Raw genomic sequence first — 16,884 nt, 5'->3', positions numbered from 1 at the left:
TCATGAAGGCCTCAGCCTCAAAAAGTATGCTTCTAACTAAGTATGTGTTTAAATATTTTACTTCTTCAAAGCCTGCTCACGCGGTAGCTTTTTCGATTCGTCTGTACCGGTGGCGTATTGGGCAGTGAATACTGTACCAGAGGGTGTCTATGACGCTAAGTAGCAGGTGGAGAGGTTCACTTCATGCCTCTATGAACGAGACTTACCGGATGGATATAAGATCAAAATCCTCGCGGCCGCTGTCACCACTGCCGCCGCATTAACTGCTAAGAATCAGTACCTCCCAGTCTCTTCCGCACTGAATCCTGAGGCAGAGCGGGAGCGTTATAGTTGGCAACGAACCAGTCTGCGTAACTCTGAATACCCTTTTATACACTTGAGCAGGCGGGTATGGATGATACGTACGGCCTACTACACCCGGATGGTAGCGGACCATCTTAAGATACCTAAGGAAGGGAGGTGAGACGGAATTCGGGTTTCGCCCTTGACTGGATTTTACCTACGACGAAGGAGCGATTGCGAAGTTAGAAAGGTAGAGAGTGACTTGCTGATGCTACTTCATTCAATATTGACGAGAATCGAGTCAGTTGTAGTCGAATTCGACAAGAGACTCTATATGGACCTGAATAGCGATTAGGTTATTGTTACCAACTTGCGGTTATCTTGCGATGTATGTAAAGTTCGTACAATGCCGTGCTAATCCCGGGTAGGGGACCGGCAATACTAGTAGCAAAGGACCTTAGACGGTGATATTGAGTAAAGTCCATATATCCGCTTCTTGTTCACTTCGGTAGGCCAATAATTTGACGCTCCCGGTTTCGCAGATATTCTAGGAAGTTCGTTGTGTAAGGGCCAGTCACTATAAATACTTAGAGCTTTAGTTAAGAGAGTAACAAGGCCATAGTAACATTCCTTAAACTTGGAGTCCCTTTGCGCTGGTTTGCGAATGCCTATATGTAGGTAAATGTCTATTATGACGAAGCGAAGAACACCACTACTAAAGTCTTCAACGATATTTATTTCTTTATGCGTAACAATCTAGGGCAATTAATAATACACTCTCGTCGCTTATTTATTCTACCCTGTAGGAATTAGGGTGTAAATACAATAAGGAAAATAGACGGGCATTAGGAACAAAGGTGATCCTCCTATTCCTTAAGGAGTGCTGAAAATAAGTTACTATATGCTTTAACGAAGCAAAGTAGCGAAATGCCATAGAATTGCGACTGCTAATAACCGTGCTCGAATTCAACCAGTATATGCTTGACAGGAAAGCCGTTCCTCCGTCCGTCGCTCCTTTACCTTTTCAAAGCCAGTATATTACCCTTGTCTACACGCCATTTGAAAACGGTGTGCGCTAGAAAGCCGCTTCTCCTCGGTGATTAAGAGGAAGTCACTAATGAATGAGAGACCTAAGGGCTTAGAGACGTGCAGTTCAGGGTGGTAGGGCCCCCAATCCTAGGTAATGCTTTTCCCTCGACCTACCTCGCTGGTTTCAGGACTAGAACTGAAAGTGTGATTTCTAATCAAGTCTCTTTAATTTTGCCGTTCATTTATTCTTCGAAGGCTTTCAAACTGGAATTAAATCATATTGGTGATAGCCAACGATGCCTAAGCTGGCCCACCTAAGGTAAACAATGAACATATCACAGGCGCCCGTCGTACCCATTTCTTCGTAATCTAAAGGATATCACAAAACCGAGGACGTATCCCCCCTTTTCAAGATCGCAGTCTCAACCTGTTATACTCCATCTATACCCCAGCCCCATTCCCAATCCTTTCAGAATCCCTCAATCTGCGTCCCAATACCCTTTTCCTTGGCAAGCTGAATCATGTGCATCCCAACCGACAAATCCATGAGCCCAAGCCCAACGCTCTTATAGATGACGGTCCCGTCCTTAAGCCACTTCACCAGCGCGTCCTCCTTCTTACGCTTGTCCGCCGACCTCTGACTCGAGCTCCGGCGAAGCATGCTCGGCCCCTTGCTGTTACTGCTGCCGCTACCTGACGTCTTTGTCGAGTCTTTACTAATAGACGTCCGCGGCTCCGATACAGATGCACCGTCGGACCCCGAAAAGGCGGACTTGATCGATGGTGTGCCCGAAAAGTCAAGCTTCTCGAGCTCCGAGGCCGCGATGTTAGCCGCATCGCTATCGGCTGAGGCTGAGGCCGCGTCCTCTTCGTCTTGCATCCGGCGGAGCATAATCAGCTCTCCGAGTCTGTGTACACACAGTCAGCTTTCCATCCATGTCAAGGTGTGACCGGTCCTCGAGCTCCCGAGTTGAGGACAAAAACTTACTCAACAAGCTGCGTAGGCTGCAACCCAGCAGAGATGATCTCCCCAGCCTCCTTCAACGCCCCGTCCAGCGTATCCACGATGATCACCCCTCCCTCAGGCGCATGCTTATGGAAATGCCAGTGCGGCTTCTCATGCTTGGTCGCCTGCAACAACAACCCCTCGGGCAACTCCCTCATCTGCGGCGTATAACTCCCAATCGCCGCAATAAGCCTTCCCTTCCTCCGCCCCTCATGGCTCGTCAGCACCTCCGCCTCAAACAACTCCTCCGTCGACGGCGTACAGCAATACACCACATCCGCATCGCGAATCTGCTCCCTCAGCAACCTCTTAAACTCGCCATACCCGGGCGTCAAAATCCCAAACGTCGTCTCGGCCCAGCCCTCTCGCTCCTTGATGTGCGCGGGCACGCGGTAAAACTGCTTCATAAAGTCGCGGGCGTCGTCGGAGAAGCGGCGGTTGATGACGTTTACGTGTTTGATGGTGGTGCCGCGGACGAGGAGGGCGAGGCGGACGTGCCAGTAGGCCTGGAGGCCTGTGCCGAAGACGGTGAGAGTTTTGACGGTGGTGCGGCGGGCGAGGAGGCAGGTCGAGGAGAGGGCGGTGCGGAAGGCCGTGAGAGTCTTTGCGTGGAGGAAGCCGATGGGTTCGCCGGTTGGGGAGAGGAGGGTTACGGCGCCCGTGGGTTGGATGGAGGGTTTTGAGGGGTCTTGGGAGGCTTTGCTGGAGCTGAGGGTCACGACTACAGGAAGTATCAGTATTGAGAAATCCTAGACGGGTGACGAAGGGGCGAGAGGTTACCTTTGCAGCCCATGCCTTGGGGACCGACGGAGGGCATGTACAGGGTTGTCGCGCCTGTCTTGAGGTTCTCTGTTGAGACGCGCTCCGGTTGGTGATATGTGCCATCTTCAATGTTGTGCGTGTTGGTCGAGTACTCGTGTAGCGCGGTCGAGATGACCTTTCTGAACCCGTCAAACTCGTCGGCCGTCAGATCGGCCAGGATCGTCTTGATCTGGTCGTCTGTGAGGACCGTCAAGACCATGACGACGGGCTATTGTGATATGGATGTGAATAGGCTCTTTTTTTTTCCTTGTGTGAGTACTTGCTGTGAGAGAGATTTCCGGAACTTGCCCCGTCATCAACTCGCGATGAGATGAGAATGTCACTTGCGGGAGACAATTTGACTATCGGAGCGGGGTTCTTTATTCGTAGGTACACACTTTTCTTTCCCTGACTCGGGCTTTACGGGGGAGCTAACGCCGTGCTTATATCGAAAAGTCAAAGCCAAAAAACTCCGGGGGAGGGGGCTTGTGGATGGCATTAAGCGGCGATTTCTCATCCACCGTAGATTTTGCACCGGCTCATCCGCGCCAAGAATCTAGTACGGGCTGCGCCGTTGGATGTACGAATTCTGTGGTATGATGTAATTGTCGATACTAGATCTGGGGTTCGACTAGGTGGTGCTGACTGAACACAAACCGTTGATCTCCACATGTGCGGCGCCGTGGGCAGTGGACACATGCTTACCCGTGTTGCTCGCTCTCGTAACCTTCCGATGTACCAAGTTCTCGGTGGAGGTATCCGTAAAGAGGAGGAAATTGAAGAAGAAGTGAAGGGCTTGGCGGCAGAATATACGAGGGAATTGAGGCGGATTGGGCCATCAAATCTGCGCTTGGCACCCGAAAGCGAAGCGGGCTTAGCGGTTGGCTGGCCCGGTTTCTGGGGTTCCAGGGTTGCGGTACACCGGGCTTTCGGCCTCGAATGGAGGGGCAGATGTCTCCGGCACCGGACCCGATAGGGACCCTGTCGACTCCGAGTGTGCATGATTAAGCCGGAATAGTCAATGCCGTGAACTGTGCCCGTGGCGGCAAGGTGGTGGCGGGTACGGCCCTGTGGGAGCCCGAGACGATCGGCAAAGGATTGTATTCCGTACAAATTCCCCAAGTTCGTCCCAAGGGCTAGCTGCCTGATTTCTGCCTGCTTAGCTTCAAAATGTGATGTCAGAGGATGATATCCAAGCGGGCAGGATTGCCAGACATCTAGATGCAAATCAGAACACAAAACCCCAAGATTTGAATTTCTTTTTTGGCGGGAATACTATCAACGTCCATACATCATCTACAAGATCACGGTCAAGATGTCACGGTGCTCGTTCGTCTTCATCACGGCCAAAAATGCCAACATCAAACTTGTCAACCGCTTCCTCCTCACCATCCGGGACTGGGAGTACGGCGAAGATGACACCTGGGACTGCTTCTCCCTCGTCACCTCGAAGACGGAACCCCTGCCCCTAGACGCAGAATCCACAAAGCCGCCATTGCAAGAGTTATCCCCGACCAACGAATGGGAAGGCTGCTCCCTTCAGGAAATCGAAGCCGCGATCCTTGCTAGGGGCAAAGAAGAGGACTCGGCGTACGGCAAGCAGCAGGGTCCCAACAACCTGAGCCTCTTCCTCGTGCTCGACGACAAAGGCGTCGAGGATGGGACCGTGATCTTGTGCCAGCGGGCCATTGACTGGGATGCGGAGCCGCTGACGTATCCGGAGGGGTTCAACAAGTTCCGGACGCCGTGGACGATGGCCTACCTGGATTGGTGCAACCTCGACATTTCGAATGTCGGGTGGTCCGAGATGTGTGATTGGGATGGCGCCGACGAGGGCAAGAACGAAAAGGATGGGGTGTGGTGGACGTACGGGAATCACGTTGAGGAGCTCACCTCTGAGGAGAATAGGAAGAAGCGGGATGCTGTGATTAAGGAGTTGGAGGGTCTTGGGCAGGCGTGATGAGCTGGAATAGGGGGAAAGATGTGTCGTCCATCGTGCGTTTCTTTTCCTTGTGTTTGTGTAAGCCTACAGTGGCATCGAAGCATACGAATGTTTAAGAAGGCAGTTTGTCTGAAGTTTACTCTATCCTGAAAACCAAGCCATTCCAGGCACCTGAGGAATGAACGAATCAGAAGTGGGCAATGGTGATATAGACCGCCGCCGCCGGAGCCCGAGGGAGGCTTCGGCAGAGTCCACGTAGGCTCATGTCGCCCCATATCTCTCTGCCACTCCACGACGCGTGTATGGTGTCCATCGTATTCGCAGAAGACGAGTTGCGATCAACGGGGAAAAGACAGCTGCCTAGACAGCTCAGGCGTGTATATAGCGCATCAAAGGCGGAGATAGAGGTGGAGGTGTCGAATCAATTGCAGACGAAAAAACTATTGTTTGAGTTCCTCGGTGTTCAATAATATACTTTGATTACTGTAACTTACAGTCTGCCAAATCATTATAGAAACTCTCTTCATATTGCGATCAGCCATCATAAAGACCAAGCCTCATCCACAAAATCCGAAGTCTACTTACTTAGTAGGTGGTGTCGAAAAGCATCACGAGAAGGCGAAACAAAAACTCGATCCTGCCTACCACTATCGTCTTAATCAACAACCACATTCCCAAATATAGCCACCCACCTGCCACCTCGACCAAAACCGAACAAAATAAAAACGGGGTTGCTACTGGAGTACGGGTGTCGGATGAGCACACAGACAACCCTTTCGAGTAGTGGCACCCGGTAGATCGGCCGTGCATTTTCAGGTCCCTCCTCCTGTAGCCCCCCGGGCCCGGAAAGTGTCAGGACGTTGTTTCATAAACCTCTTACACTCGATCCCATCTTTTTTTCTTTCTCCCTTCTCCCCTTCAAGCGACCAGTGACATTTGTTCCTCGTCGGTTCCACCACAAGGGTCGTAGCCTGGCGAGGGGCATCCTTCTCTTTGCGCATCAGAACTGAGAAAACAAGGCTGTTTCTGCTGTGTCGTCTTTGAGAGTTGAATAGCAACAGTAGTACGGCATACTACCGAGCACGGGACACGAGAGGAGACAGACACCTGCTGAAGATACAAGACGAAGAAAGGGACAGACAGCGCGGCTCTGGAGTCTGATCATCTCGTGTTGCCTTGTAAACGAGAACCTTATCAAGAGTGGCAGGCTGCACCGATCAAAAACAGACACCTCATCTTACCGTACATTCACGGCTGACCGTCCAGAGACAGGATACGCAAAAAGGCCCCTGCTCTCTCACCTTCAACCACACAGGGAGAACAGGAGAGGAAAGGGAAACCGATCACAACAGCTGTCCCTGTCTCATCCCTGACCGTTGGGAATTCGAACACGGTCGAATACCTCTCTCTCTCTCTCTGCCTGCCTCACATCAGCTGTTGAGAAGTTGAACATCCGTAGAAAGGGCCTACACAGTAAGGTACCAGACGAGACCCCTTCCCGCAGACAAGAAACAGAATAACCCTGTCTCTCCCTCTGCGGCCTGCGTGCGACCCCTGGAACTTGGAAGTTCCTCCCCTCCCAAAAGGACCCAGAAGGCGCTAAAAAGATCTCACGCCCCAAGGTCCAAGGAAGCCGCAGCACCACACTGCGCCAGGCCCAACCCACACCGCAGCAGCTGTAGGCAATCTGACTGGTTCAAACGGGAACCCCCCAGGACCCCCAGAACCTGCCACCTACCAGTAACCAGCGCCGCTGGCCAAGTCCAAGCCTCAAATTCGGCAAAAGAGGCTACGTACGACGCTTCCTCTCTTGGCCGCGCCGCCCCGGGGAAAGCTGACAACAACACTTCATCTCAACCTCTTTTTACCGTTGGAAAATCCACCACTCAACCTCACGCAACAAAACCATTCCACCTTCAACCTCGAAACCAGACTGAACAGCAATTCGGAAGCACCATTTCTCACCATACGACGAGACAAACTGTCAATTCACCGGACCGCTCTATCCTACCACAATCCGATCTCCCTGCGCTCCCGTGTGTCGATCCCATCTCCGTGAGCTGGAATTCGGACCATCTCCACAATAGCTCAGAAAGTCCACGTACGCCAACCTAAAAAGAAAAACGTAACCACCGCAAACCACATCACACTACCGCCAAAATGACGCTCAAGGAGGAGTTCGCGACCAGAAACTTCAGTACGTTATCCTCCTATCGCTCTTGCGCGCCGAGCGCCGTCTGCTGCGTTGTGGAAAATGATGCTAACCTGTTACCACAGGCATTTACGGCCAATGGTAAGAGCTCCCCTGCTCAGCCCATTATCCCTCGCGGCCTCGCGCGATGATCCCTCTTCGATTGCCTGTCCGCGGGGACACGACCCGAGATGATTACTCTCCGTGGCAGACTGCGATCCCAGAAACCATCTCTATGCGAGCTTGTTTCGGTGCGATGATACACTTTTGGGAGGCATAATGGCTGACTCGAGAATCAATGCAGGCTGGGTGTCTTGTCGATGATCTTGTGCTTAGCACTGGGCATCGCCAACATCTTCACCATCCATCTCCTTCTCATCATCTTCTGCGCGCTCGCCCTGTAAGGCTCCCTGCGCCCCCTCCGCTCTCTGCCGGAGCTCCGTTTTAACACAATGCTTTAGGGCCTCCGCGCTGGTGATCCTCTTCATTGAGGTCCCCTTGTTGCTCCGAATCTGCCCTACCTCGGCCACTTTCGATGGCTTCATCCGCAAGATCTCGACCAACTACATGCGCGCCGGAGCCTACGCCGGCATGGCTGTCATTCAGTTCCTCAGCACCATCATCGTCACCAGCAGTCTGATCGCCGCTGGTGTGTTCCTGTCGCTGACGGCCATCTGCTACCTTCTCGCCGCCGTCAAGGGCCAGGCCTTTGTCGGCAGCAAGACCCTTGGTGGTCAGGGCGTTGCCCAGATGATTGTCTAGGAGAAGAATCAGCAATCGGAGTGTCGGGGCGACGAGGCGCCCAAGCCAGCAGCGCCGAACGAAGAAGCGCCGGCGTCTGTAACGACAGCTGAACAAGTACAGGCAACATCAATGATATCCAGTGCCTGGAAGCACGAAAAATTGGTGGACGAAAGGGATGTGGAGTGTATACAATTGCAAGTAGCGAGGCTCCGTGATAGCCCACTTGGCGCGTGAAGCGCAATGGGTCATGAAAGGTTGCAGAGGGCAACGCGGAGACTGGTGTGTTTTGATATGCAACGACCGGCATATTCGGAAAGGAACTTGGCGTCCCGGGACAAGCTTAGGCTTTGTGTGTACGACTTCGGATTGCGCTTTTGGTTCTCAGAAGCTCCGGAGGTTATGATAGCTTTCTTCATTGCACTGGATTTTCTGTTTCGAAGCTTTCTTGAAGCTTTTGATGATTCGTTTTCGTGCGTATTGAGCAAAGTCGCAATAGCTCTCGGCCGAGTCACCCGCCTCCATGCATGTGAGCCGTTCCAGACCGGAGTACAGCGGAAGAGGATCGGCAGCAAGCTTGCCAGCTCACAAGAAAAGTTGCTGTGTAAGCTTCCTAGCATTGTCAGAGTCGCCATAGCTCGAACTACAGCTAGCTTGCGAAGTAAACGGTGAGGATCAAAAAAAGGGCACTAGCGGTGCCGGCGGCGGGGGAAGACAGCTGGTAATAGCTCGCAGGCCTCGAAACTAAAGGTAAGCAGCAAGAGCTATTCTCATGCAAAGGACATCACGCACATCATGAAGCGTGACCATGAACCATGACCATGACCGCTGGTTGGGGTTGTACCCAATTAGACGAGCTAGATAGTTCATGATGATTGGGGGGGGATAGCCGAATTTGCCCCTCATGTTCTACCTAGTATAGTCGCGAACTGGTGTGAGTGAATGCTCAAGTTTTTTCCCCCCCTTCCTTTCTCAATCCTGTGAAACCCCGGATAATGACGTTTCCCTCGTCATCTTTTCTGCGCGGGGAGTTTTAACACGATGAACGGTTGGCTAGGTAGGTGGATACCCCAGCGTACTACCCGAGTACAGGCTCCTCTGGACTGTTTCTTTTGGAGTCGAGGACACCGGTATTTGTACGATATCAAGAGATGAAAGCGCTGGCGTAGCTAGGAATAGGCTTATGGCAAAAGATTGCCGCGTTTGCTAAAAGTCGAGGGTTCTGGCTCGTTTTCCTACGCAGTACTGGTAATGACTTGCTAACAAGTTCAACTGGACCTCGTTGTGGACGGTCAAGCACCCAAAAGGCTAAGAACGGCAACGCACCCAATGGCGTCATTAGCCACATCGCCGTGGGTAGACGGAGCTGCTAGGAAAAGCTGCGGTCCAGCCCTGGACGGCATGGACGACGGCACAGTGAAGATGCAAGAAAGCTGAACGGAGCTTCTGGTCCTGATCGACGGTGACGATGTGTTTCCCCGTTTCCCTCCCCCACAAGGGTCCTGCACGATGAATGAAGGGTTTTCTGAGAAGCAGTCGCGAAAGCTGGCACAAGGAGAGGGTTTTCGGCCGGCCCTTCTCAATTTCATCGAAGAAACCTCGGGAATCATCTTTTCTTGGAGCTTGTTTTAAGACGATCGGTTTCCCGGTCCCGCCTCTCGCCCAGGGTGTTCCAGCAACTGTCATCATCCGAAGAAGGCCAGGCCAGCTGCTGGAACATTTTCCAGGGACACTCGTGGATCGATCGTCAAAGCATGGGGCTCTTCCCGTCTCCATTCGACGATTAGTAACGACTGTGCCACTGTGCATTGCTAGATAACGGAGCCGTCTGCCCTGGTCCAATTCTCTGTGACTGAACGGCCTCCACTCGGATGTCGTCAGTTGAAAGCCATCCGTAATTCTGACGGAAAGGGGAGCGTTCTAGCCGTCTGAAAGGGAGCCGGGCTGAGCGCGAACGGTGGGAGGGAGCCAAGACCGTGACAGCGGCCGTCAGAGACCGTCAGAGACAGCTCCCGACACAAGCCAGCTTTCAATGTTGGAACAATGGTAGGAGAGGCATTTGTTGATGGCCCGAGGACCAAGGCAATAGAGAAACGCCGCTCCGAGAAAATCCCTCGAGTATGCCCGCATGCGCTCCGGCGCCCGTCCAGATGCTTCCGAGTTGCCAGAGATGGAAGCCCGAGAGGCGGTGCCGTTTAGATCCAGGTGATGGTCCAGGACAAGCGCCCGCAGTCACAGTCCGAGAAGCCGGAAAATTCAATTAAATGGATCATGTCTCTGGTTGTTGCGGTGAAGGATGAGTACGTATTCCAGGCGATAACCGTGTAGTGCAATACAGGGTAAACTAGTATAGGAACCGCAGACTGAACAGAGAGACTGAGAGAGGGTTGTGAGGGATCACGATGTTCCAATGGCAGGGTTGTCCAAAACGGCTCCCTCTCTTGTGCATGTGTTTGTGTGGGAAATGTTGTATCGAGATCCAAACGGACGAGACACCGTCGTCTGGCCAGCTGCAGGCCGGTGCCCTTTCCATGCAGAGCTTGCAGCATCTCGTGGTCTGGATGGTGGGGCTGGTCTTGGGAGAACAATGACAGTGGACTTTCGGGGCGGGAAGAGGTCAAAGGCTCCAAGGACGAGTCGAGCCGCACTGTAGACTTATTGTGCTCGTAGCTGAAGACGCCATGATCCGGCAAGGTCCAGGTATCTCGATGGGTCTCTCTTCCCGGTTCACGCATCCGGTTCCTGGCAAAGGTACTTGACGAAATCGAGAAGGTACCTGCTCTCGGGACCGCCCATGCCCCGGGCCTGGCCCGCCTGAGGCTGGACGTCTGGGGGGTCGGTGACCATGGTCAGCGGGTGACTTTTCGAACTTTTCTCAGTGGACAGTTTCGATTGGGGCGCAGGCGGGCTCGACCATGGACCAGACGACGCCCTGTGGAGCTGCCGTCCACTGTGAGTGAGGGCCCTTGGTGGGTATCTGGGACCGGCTGCCCTGCCCGCCGCTGAATGAGCCTGGGGTCGACTTGTCAAGAGGAAGCTGGTCATGTCTTGGTTGTCTTTTGAGGTTTGAATAGCCAGGAGATGTTGATGTTGAGGTTGATGTCGATGTAGGTGGTTCCAGGTGGTACAGATGGTGACTCTGTAATTAGAACGTGGTGAAGAAAAACAGGACGGCCGGATGTGCGTGGACGTTGTGCCAAGTCATGTCTGTTGGAAGACTGGAACGAAGGAACCCCCCGTGTCCCAGCTGGACATTCCCGAGTCCCAGGGCGCAGGTGACTCGGGACGGCATGGGTTTCGCGTTGCTGATTCTAGATTTCGACGCTGACGCGAGCACACAAATGGGAAGCAGAGCACGTTTGATCTGGTCGAGGCGCTGACAGGTGACGGCCGAGGGAATCCACATTCACAGTGCCCTTCTTTTTGTGTTTTCCCCTTTCCCCGTCTTTTGGTGCTATTTGTAGTGAGTGCTTCGAAATCCCTGAAAGCGGGTGTGCGGACGGCCGGCTCATTTGCGAGTTGTTGAATCAGGTCTCTGGATCTTCTTGGTTGGTGCTGTGCTGGGATCGTCACACTCAATTGAGCCTCTGGTGCCAGTAGGAACAGTTCAACAGGTACAGCGTAGACGTGGCTGTGGATATGAAAGGTACTTGGTTCGATCGATCGATTGGGGTGGGATGATGGAGAGTTTCCTGGTCAACTTTCTTCCCGCTGGCCCTGGGATAGGTAGGAATGAAGCAGAGTACCTAGCTGTCTAAAAGTAACGACAAACAAAGCGAGTCAACCCAGAAAAGAACAACTCACCTCTTGCTCATATCAGCTAGCTGCTTCCTGGACCTGGCTGCGATGTTGCTTTGTCTGGTCCATAATAGCTTGCTGTTCGTATCATTGAGAGGAAGGTCGTCCCCTGACGTTGAAAAGGAGATAGAGGTAAAGGTACTTCGTACCTAGCTGGAAAGGAAGGTACCGGGAGGTAAGGTAGGTATCCCGACACTCGTCAAGGTACACGACCTCGTGGAAAGGTAAGGAAAAGACTTTAATCTCTATTGATGCAACTTGAGTCTCGAGGTAGGTACGCCTCCCTTTCCTCGACCACCATTGCACCAGCACCTCAGTCTCCAGCGCATGCCGTATGATGCATTAGTGGGCAAATGGCGGGGTACGGTGGATTCCCCAAAAACAGATCATTCTGCACCGTGTCAATCAGTACGAGAGACTTACTGTATGACAACAAGTCCTCAAACCTGCAGCTTTCAACGCAAAGAGTGCGCATCGCCGGCACAGCGTCAACTCGACGGCAAGGTACGAGTGTACTCGAGGTACTCGTGTACATTGTTCTTCTGCTTTTTTTTCTCCCGCTGCACCGGCATCGAGCATCCCTGCTTTTGTGCCATGGAATACGTCGCTCGTGACTGGCTAAGAGACGGCAGCAGCACCGTCACCGAACCAGCTGGTTTCGTCAAGCCAGAATATAAAAGCTCGAAGGTCAAGGTGACTTTTCACTGTTTGCTTTGCTCCCCCCCCCTGGATTGCTCGTCATATTATCTGTTCAATGCGTTTACTCAACCTACAAATCAACTCTCTCACCATCTTCCACTTGCTCTTTACCTCTCGAGTGTTACAATAACACCAATTCCACAACAGCATCACGAAACAGCTCCTTGAGGTCTCACTCCCACAACCTCGAATTCCACCTTATCTCTTATCTCTCACCCTTAGCTGTAAGTGGGCTCCCCATTCCGGACCGCAGTCGTCATTGTTGGTTTCCCACCCGATTTTTCTTCCCTCTCCCGCACCATACGGCAACAACCCTTCCCCCGGTTTGCTGAGCTTGGTTTACTGCTACTGCTACTCCTACTGCTCCTGCTCCGCCCATTGCACATCCCTCGCCCTCCTCCAAGCGGTCGTCCAATGCTTTGCTGCACATTGTCAGCACACCACCACCACAACCATAACCATCGCCCTGCTTGATGCAGGTGTTGGGGAAGGACAGGGCAGGCCCACCTCGTGCTTTTCAGCCGGGGCGGGCTCAGCTATCGCCATCTTTCGGTGTGCGCGACTCTCCTGCAATGGAGAGCTCTAGAGGCTTTTTTTTACCTGCCTGTGGTTCAAGCCTCCCTCGTGTACCTTACCTTACTCGTGATATGACACCGTCTTATCATCGGGAAATCACTTACGGAGTACCTTACCTTATCAAAAAAAAGATTGAGCGTCAAAACTCAAACCTGCTGTTCCCAGCAAGTCTGCATTCTTCCGGCCGTCCATCCGGTGCTTGTCTTGTCTCCCCGCCCCTGCCTGGCTTGTCTTGCTTGTCAAATTCACCTTATCCCACTTCTCCAGTCTTCCGCGTTATCTCGCCCTCAGCTGCCACCCACACTAGAAAACAAGGCGGCTACGGATACACACCAACGGCGCGAGCAAGGGGGAAGGGAGCACGTTCTGCTCTTTGCTTTGACACACCGCCTCGAAACCAAGTGCTAATTGCAGACTTCTGCGCTCTCCAGGTTCCCCATTACAATCTTGCGTCCTACTAGTCGCGTGTAGATCAAAACCTCGCCCAACCCCGACTACAACGCACACAGCAGCACCTCCCGATCATCCTCAACTCGACTGCGGGTCATTCTATTTCTCCTCTTTTACATATTCGAACATACCACACAGTCAAAATGTCTACCGCATCAGTACAACAACCGGTGATCCCTCCCCGACCTTCTAGAAGTCAGGACAAGGAGGAGAACACCAATACTTCCTCTCTCCCCAAGATTCCTCCTCGTCCCATCAAGCGTTTCGACCGCTCTGTCTCCCCGAATCCCGATCGCTATGCGCCCTCTCCATTGAACGAGAGCCCCTTCTCCAAAAGTCCCAAGGCTACTCGTTCTTCGCCGAGCAATGGCTTCCTCTCTTCGCACGATCCCATCCATCACCGCCCCGGCAGCGTGTCTATGCCTTCGGTTGGCGAGGAGGGCAATGAATACGATGCCATCAACGATGGATTTGTCAAGCCGCCGCCTCCCAGAGCACCTTCATCCCCTGAGCACACCCGCTTCGCTGCGGAAGATCTCAAGCTTCACGCTCCCAAGCCTACTGTTCCGGCCCAGAGTGCCAAACAGAGAGTCATGGCAGTGACCCGTACCGATTCGGATAAGGCTGCCTCCTATGGCATTGGAAAGCCCAGCAGTGACGACACCAGACCCAGCAGCCTTAGGAAGAAGGCAAGCTCCAGCGCCCTGTCTCAAAAATCAGAAAGTGCCTTCGGCGACGAGGAACATGGCATCCCCGAGATCGGCCAACGTGTTCCCATGAACCCCAATCTCGGCGATGTCCAGGCCCCGTCTCCTGCGCCAGGCTCTGGCGCTGCCCCTGAGACCCTCAGGTCGGGAACTCCGCGAAACCACTCCCGCAAGCATAGTTCGCGTGGTTTCAATGAGCTCCCTCCTGGCAGCTACGGCCTTCACGGCCACAGCTCAGCTATGCCCACCGACAAGTTTGAGAAGGCCTGGTACGACAAGCACCCGGATACCCTCAAGAAGGATTGCAAGCCTTCTCTCCATGACCGTCAAAACGACTACGCCATGAGCAGCACGGATCTGAACAAGATTGTCAAGGAGACTCACAGCCGTGGTTCTGGCATGGGTAAGTTATTCACACAAAATCACGAGCATAGCGACGCGTGCTAAATCTGATCAGGAACCTCCGCCTCATATGTTGGCACCCCCAGCGAGGAAGTTGGATACCAGGCTTCTGCAGAGTACACCTCTCGCATCTCCTCCCCTGAACTTCAGCGCATCAAGTCTCCTCAAAGTCCCACGAAGGATTCTCATCCCCAAGTCTCTGTGTCTTCCCCGGACAATGCCACTGGAAGCGACGACGGCACTGTCCACGTCGACGAGTCTCACAACCGCCGCAGGAGTTTTGTGTCGCATGACCCTGGGCATGAGAACAAGTATAATGCACCAATTCTGGCCGAAGACGAGCGTGGAGGTGACGTACATCCGTATGATCTCCAGCCCGCTGTTGAGCCCCCACCAGAACGCTCCGGCAGTGCCTTTGAGATGGAGAAGGCGAACCGTCCCACAAGTCGACCCACTAGTATCTATAACAACCAGTCACAAACCGATCTGGTACACACCCCACTTGAGGACGTTGAAGAGTACGAGCCACTCTTTGACGAGGAGCGCCCAGAGGTCAAGAAGTCCGAGGCCGAGGTATCCAGCTCCAAGCCTCGTCACAAGTTTCCAAGCAAGGACGTATGGGAAGACGCCCCCGACAGCGTCAACTACACCGCCGAAGTTTCGACCCCGGAACCCACAGAATCAGAACGCCCCTCCTCCAGACGCCGTTCCGAACTTCCCACAGAGAACCCCGCCTTGGAGTTTGCCCGCAGACAAGAAGAACTCGCAGAGCAGGAAGGTCGTGGGGTGGATGCGAAGCAGATGAAGCCAGTGCCTGCCGCCCTCCAGAAAGCCAAGGAAGAGGCCCGTCCAGCCATGTCGAATCGGTTTCCCAGTCGCGACGTCTGGGAGGATACACCAGAAAGCGCCATGCACGAGGCTATAGTGGACACACCAGAGCCGAGGGACGAGTCTTCAGTGGAAAAGCCGTTTGTGCCAACACGCCCGCAGAAGAAGGGTTCAGAATCGATTGCCACTGCGGAGCCACCCTCCATTCCTGAACGGCCAAGAAAACAGAACTCGACAAGTGAGGATAAGACCAAGCCGGCTGTCTCGGAGAAGTCAAAACCTCAGATTCCTGCTCGTCCTACCAAGACCCTTCCTTCCGGCGTTGACTCCAAGGAGCAGGACTCTGTCCCCAAACAGAAGCCGGCTATTCCCGGCAAGCCTGCCGGAGGCAAGATCGCAGCGCTCCAGGCCGGGTTCCTGTCTGACCTTAACAAGCGCCTTCAGCTGGGACCTACAGCCCCGAAGAAGGAGGAACCCCCCGCGGCGGATGTTGCCGAGGAGAAGGAGAAGGCTCCGCTCTCTGATGCTAGGAAAGGTCGTGCTCGTGGCCCCCAGCGTAGGGCTCCGGCAGCCAAGAGCCCAGCTCCCGCGGCTGCTGAGGCCAAGTCCGGACCCACGCTCTCATTCTCCCCTCTCAGAATTTGCTGGAGCATTGGCGACAGTGGTGTCCTGGAGGTCGACCAAGGTTCCAAAGAGGAGCCCACCAAGGAGGCAGTTCCCGAGGTCGTCAGCACACCAGAAGAGACGAAGGAGACCAAGCCCGAAGTCTCGGCCGAGGAAGAATTGTCTGAGGTGCCCGCCACTGCGGAACCTGCTGCAAAGAGTGTAGAGGTAGCTGAGGCCGAAACTTCTAAGCCTGTGGACGCTGAAGATGAAGTCGAAGCACCGAAGGAGGTTGTCAAGACCCTGGCCGCCAACACTGCTGGCGAGCCTGTGGTCGAGGCGACTCTTGAGAAGAGTGCCGACATCGAACCTGTCGATGTGAAGCAAACCGGAGGCGAAGCGGCATGAACTGTCGCAGGCTGGCCGGTGCGAGAGTGAGTGTTTGGTGTGTCATGATGCAGAAGTAAAAGCACTAGATCGGCATGCTGTTCGCATAAAGGTTTTCTTCTTCGGTTGATGGTTTTCGGGTCATCCAACTATATTTCTACGTTCCCTAACTTTGCCGTACGGCTCTACAGCGTTTTGTTGAATAGGTAGCAATTTGATACTGCGTTTGTTGTCTCTTTCCGATGGAAGGACAGCCTCGCCTTACGCGTCGGCTTGTGGATGTTCACATACATAGCCTGGTGCGTGATGTCACCGAGTGTTTCCAAAGGTAATGATGTAAGACTAAGTACAGCCTCTGATTCAAGACAACATGGTCGACATACGGGATGAGGTACTGCCTTGCGCACCTCAGAGACCCCAATATTATCAAGACGCCATGCTT

General features: G+C 53.5%; 5 protein-coding genes across 5 annotated transcripts; 4 read left to right on the top strand and 1 right to left on the bottom strand.

Annotated features, from left to right (window-relative positions):
- Window positions 1-1,704: 1,704 nt before the first annotated feature.
- Window positions 1,705-3,484, bottom strand: BDP55DRAFT_237088 (UbiD family decarboxylase). The gene is made up of 3 exons (XM_060566187.1): window positions 3,098-3,484; window positions 2,300-3,038; window positions 1,705-2,219 (listed from the first exon to the last, which is right to left on the bottom strand). The coding sequence occupies exons 1-3, from the start codon at window positions 3,336-3,338 to the stop codon at window positions 1,781-1,783; spliced, it is 1,419 nt and encodes a 472-aa protein (XP_060427001.1). The 5' UTR covers window positions 3,339-3,484; the 3' UTR covers window positions 1,705-1,780.
- Window positions 3,485-4,150: 666 nt separating this feature from the next.
- BDP55DRAFT_671636 (uncharacterized protein) lies at window positions 4,151-5,489 on the top strand. The gene has a single exon (XM_060575469.1). The coding sequence runs from the start codon at window positions 4,434-4,436 to the stop codon at window positions 5,076-5,078; it is 645 nt and encodes a 214-aa protein (XP_060427000.1). The 5' UTR covers window positions 4,151-4,433; the 3' UTR covers window positions 5,079-5,489.
- On the top strand, window positions 5,219-5,588 carry BDP55DRAFT_236953 (uncharacterized protein). The gene has a single exon (XM_060566185.1). It carries the CDS (start codon window positions 5,324-5,326, stop codon window positions 5,528-5,530), a length of 207 nt encoding a protein of 68 aa, XP_060426999.1. The 5' UTR covers window positions 5,219-5,323; the 3' UTR covers window positions 5,531-5,588.
- Window positions 5,589-7,220: 1,632 nt separating this feature from the next.
- Window positions 7,221-8,013, top strand: BDP55DRAFT_634504 (golgi apparatus membrane protein TVP18; the record flags this gene model as incomplete). Its single annotated transcript, XM_060572668.1, has 4 exons — window positions 7,221-7,257; window positions 7,338-7,353; window positions 7,556-7,651; window positions 7,713-8,013. 4 exons carry the CDS (start codon window positions 7,221-7,223, stop codon window positions 8,011-8,013), a joined length of 450 nt encoding a protein of 149 aa, XP_060426998.1.
- Window positions 8,014-13,658: 5,645 nt separating this feature from the next.
- Window positions 13,659-16,463, top strand: BDP55DRAFT_557229 (altered inheritance of mitochondria protein 21; the record flags this gene model as incomplete). The annotated part of the gene is made up of 2 exons (XM_060569673.1): window positions 13,659-14,625; window positions 14,680-16,463. The coding sequence occupies 2 exons, from the start codon at window positions 13,659-13,661 to the stop codon at window positions 16,461-16,463; spliced, it is 2,751 nt and encodes a 916-aa protein (XP_060426997.1).
- Window positions 16,464-16,884: the final 421 nt, after the last annotated feature.

Source organism: Colletotrichum godetiae (assembly GCF_030913485.1).
Source record: "Colletotrichum godetiae strain CBS 193.32 chromosome Unknown BDP55scaffold_34, whole genome shotgun sequence".
Classification (NCBI taxonomy): Eukaryota; Fungi; Ascomycota; class Sordariomycetes; order Glomerellales; family Glomerellaceae; genus Colletotrichum; species Colletotrichum godetiae.
This window is presented reverse-complemented; position numbering and strand designations above follow the sequence as displayed.

Excerpts from the sequence above, each read along its gene's own strand:
- BDP55DRAFT_237088 (XM_060566187.1), bottom strand. The coding sequence starts at position 3,338 with ATGGTCTTGACGGTCCTCACAGACGACCAGATCAAGACGATCCTGGCC. Across the intron at positions 3,039-3,097 it reads CCAAGGCATGGGCTGCAAAG|TCGTGACCCTCAGCTCCAGC; the intron begins GTAACCTCTCGC and ends TACTTCCTGTAG. Across the intron at positions 2,220-2,299 it reads CAGCCTACGCAGCTTGTTGA|ACTCGGAGAGCTGATTATGC; the intron begins GTAAGTTTTTGT and ends GTGTGTACACAG.
- BDP55DRAFT_671636 (XM_060575469.1), top strand. The coding sequence starts at position 4,434 with ATGTCACGGTGCTCGTTCGTCTTCATCACGGCCAAAAATGCCAACATC.
- BDP55DRAFT_236953 (XM_060566185.1), top strand. The coding sequence starts at position 5,324 with ATGTCGCCCCATATCTCTCTGCCACTCCACGACGCGTGTATGGTGTCC.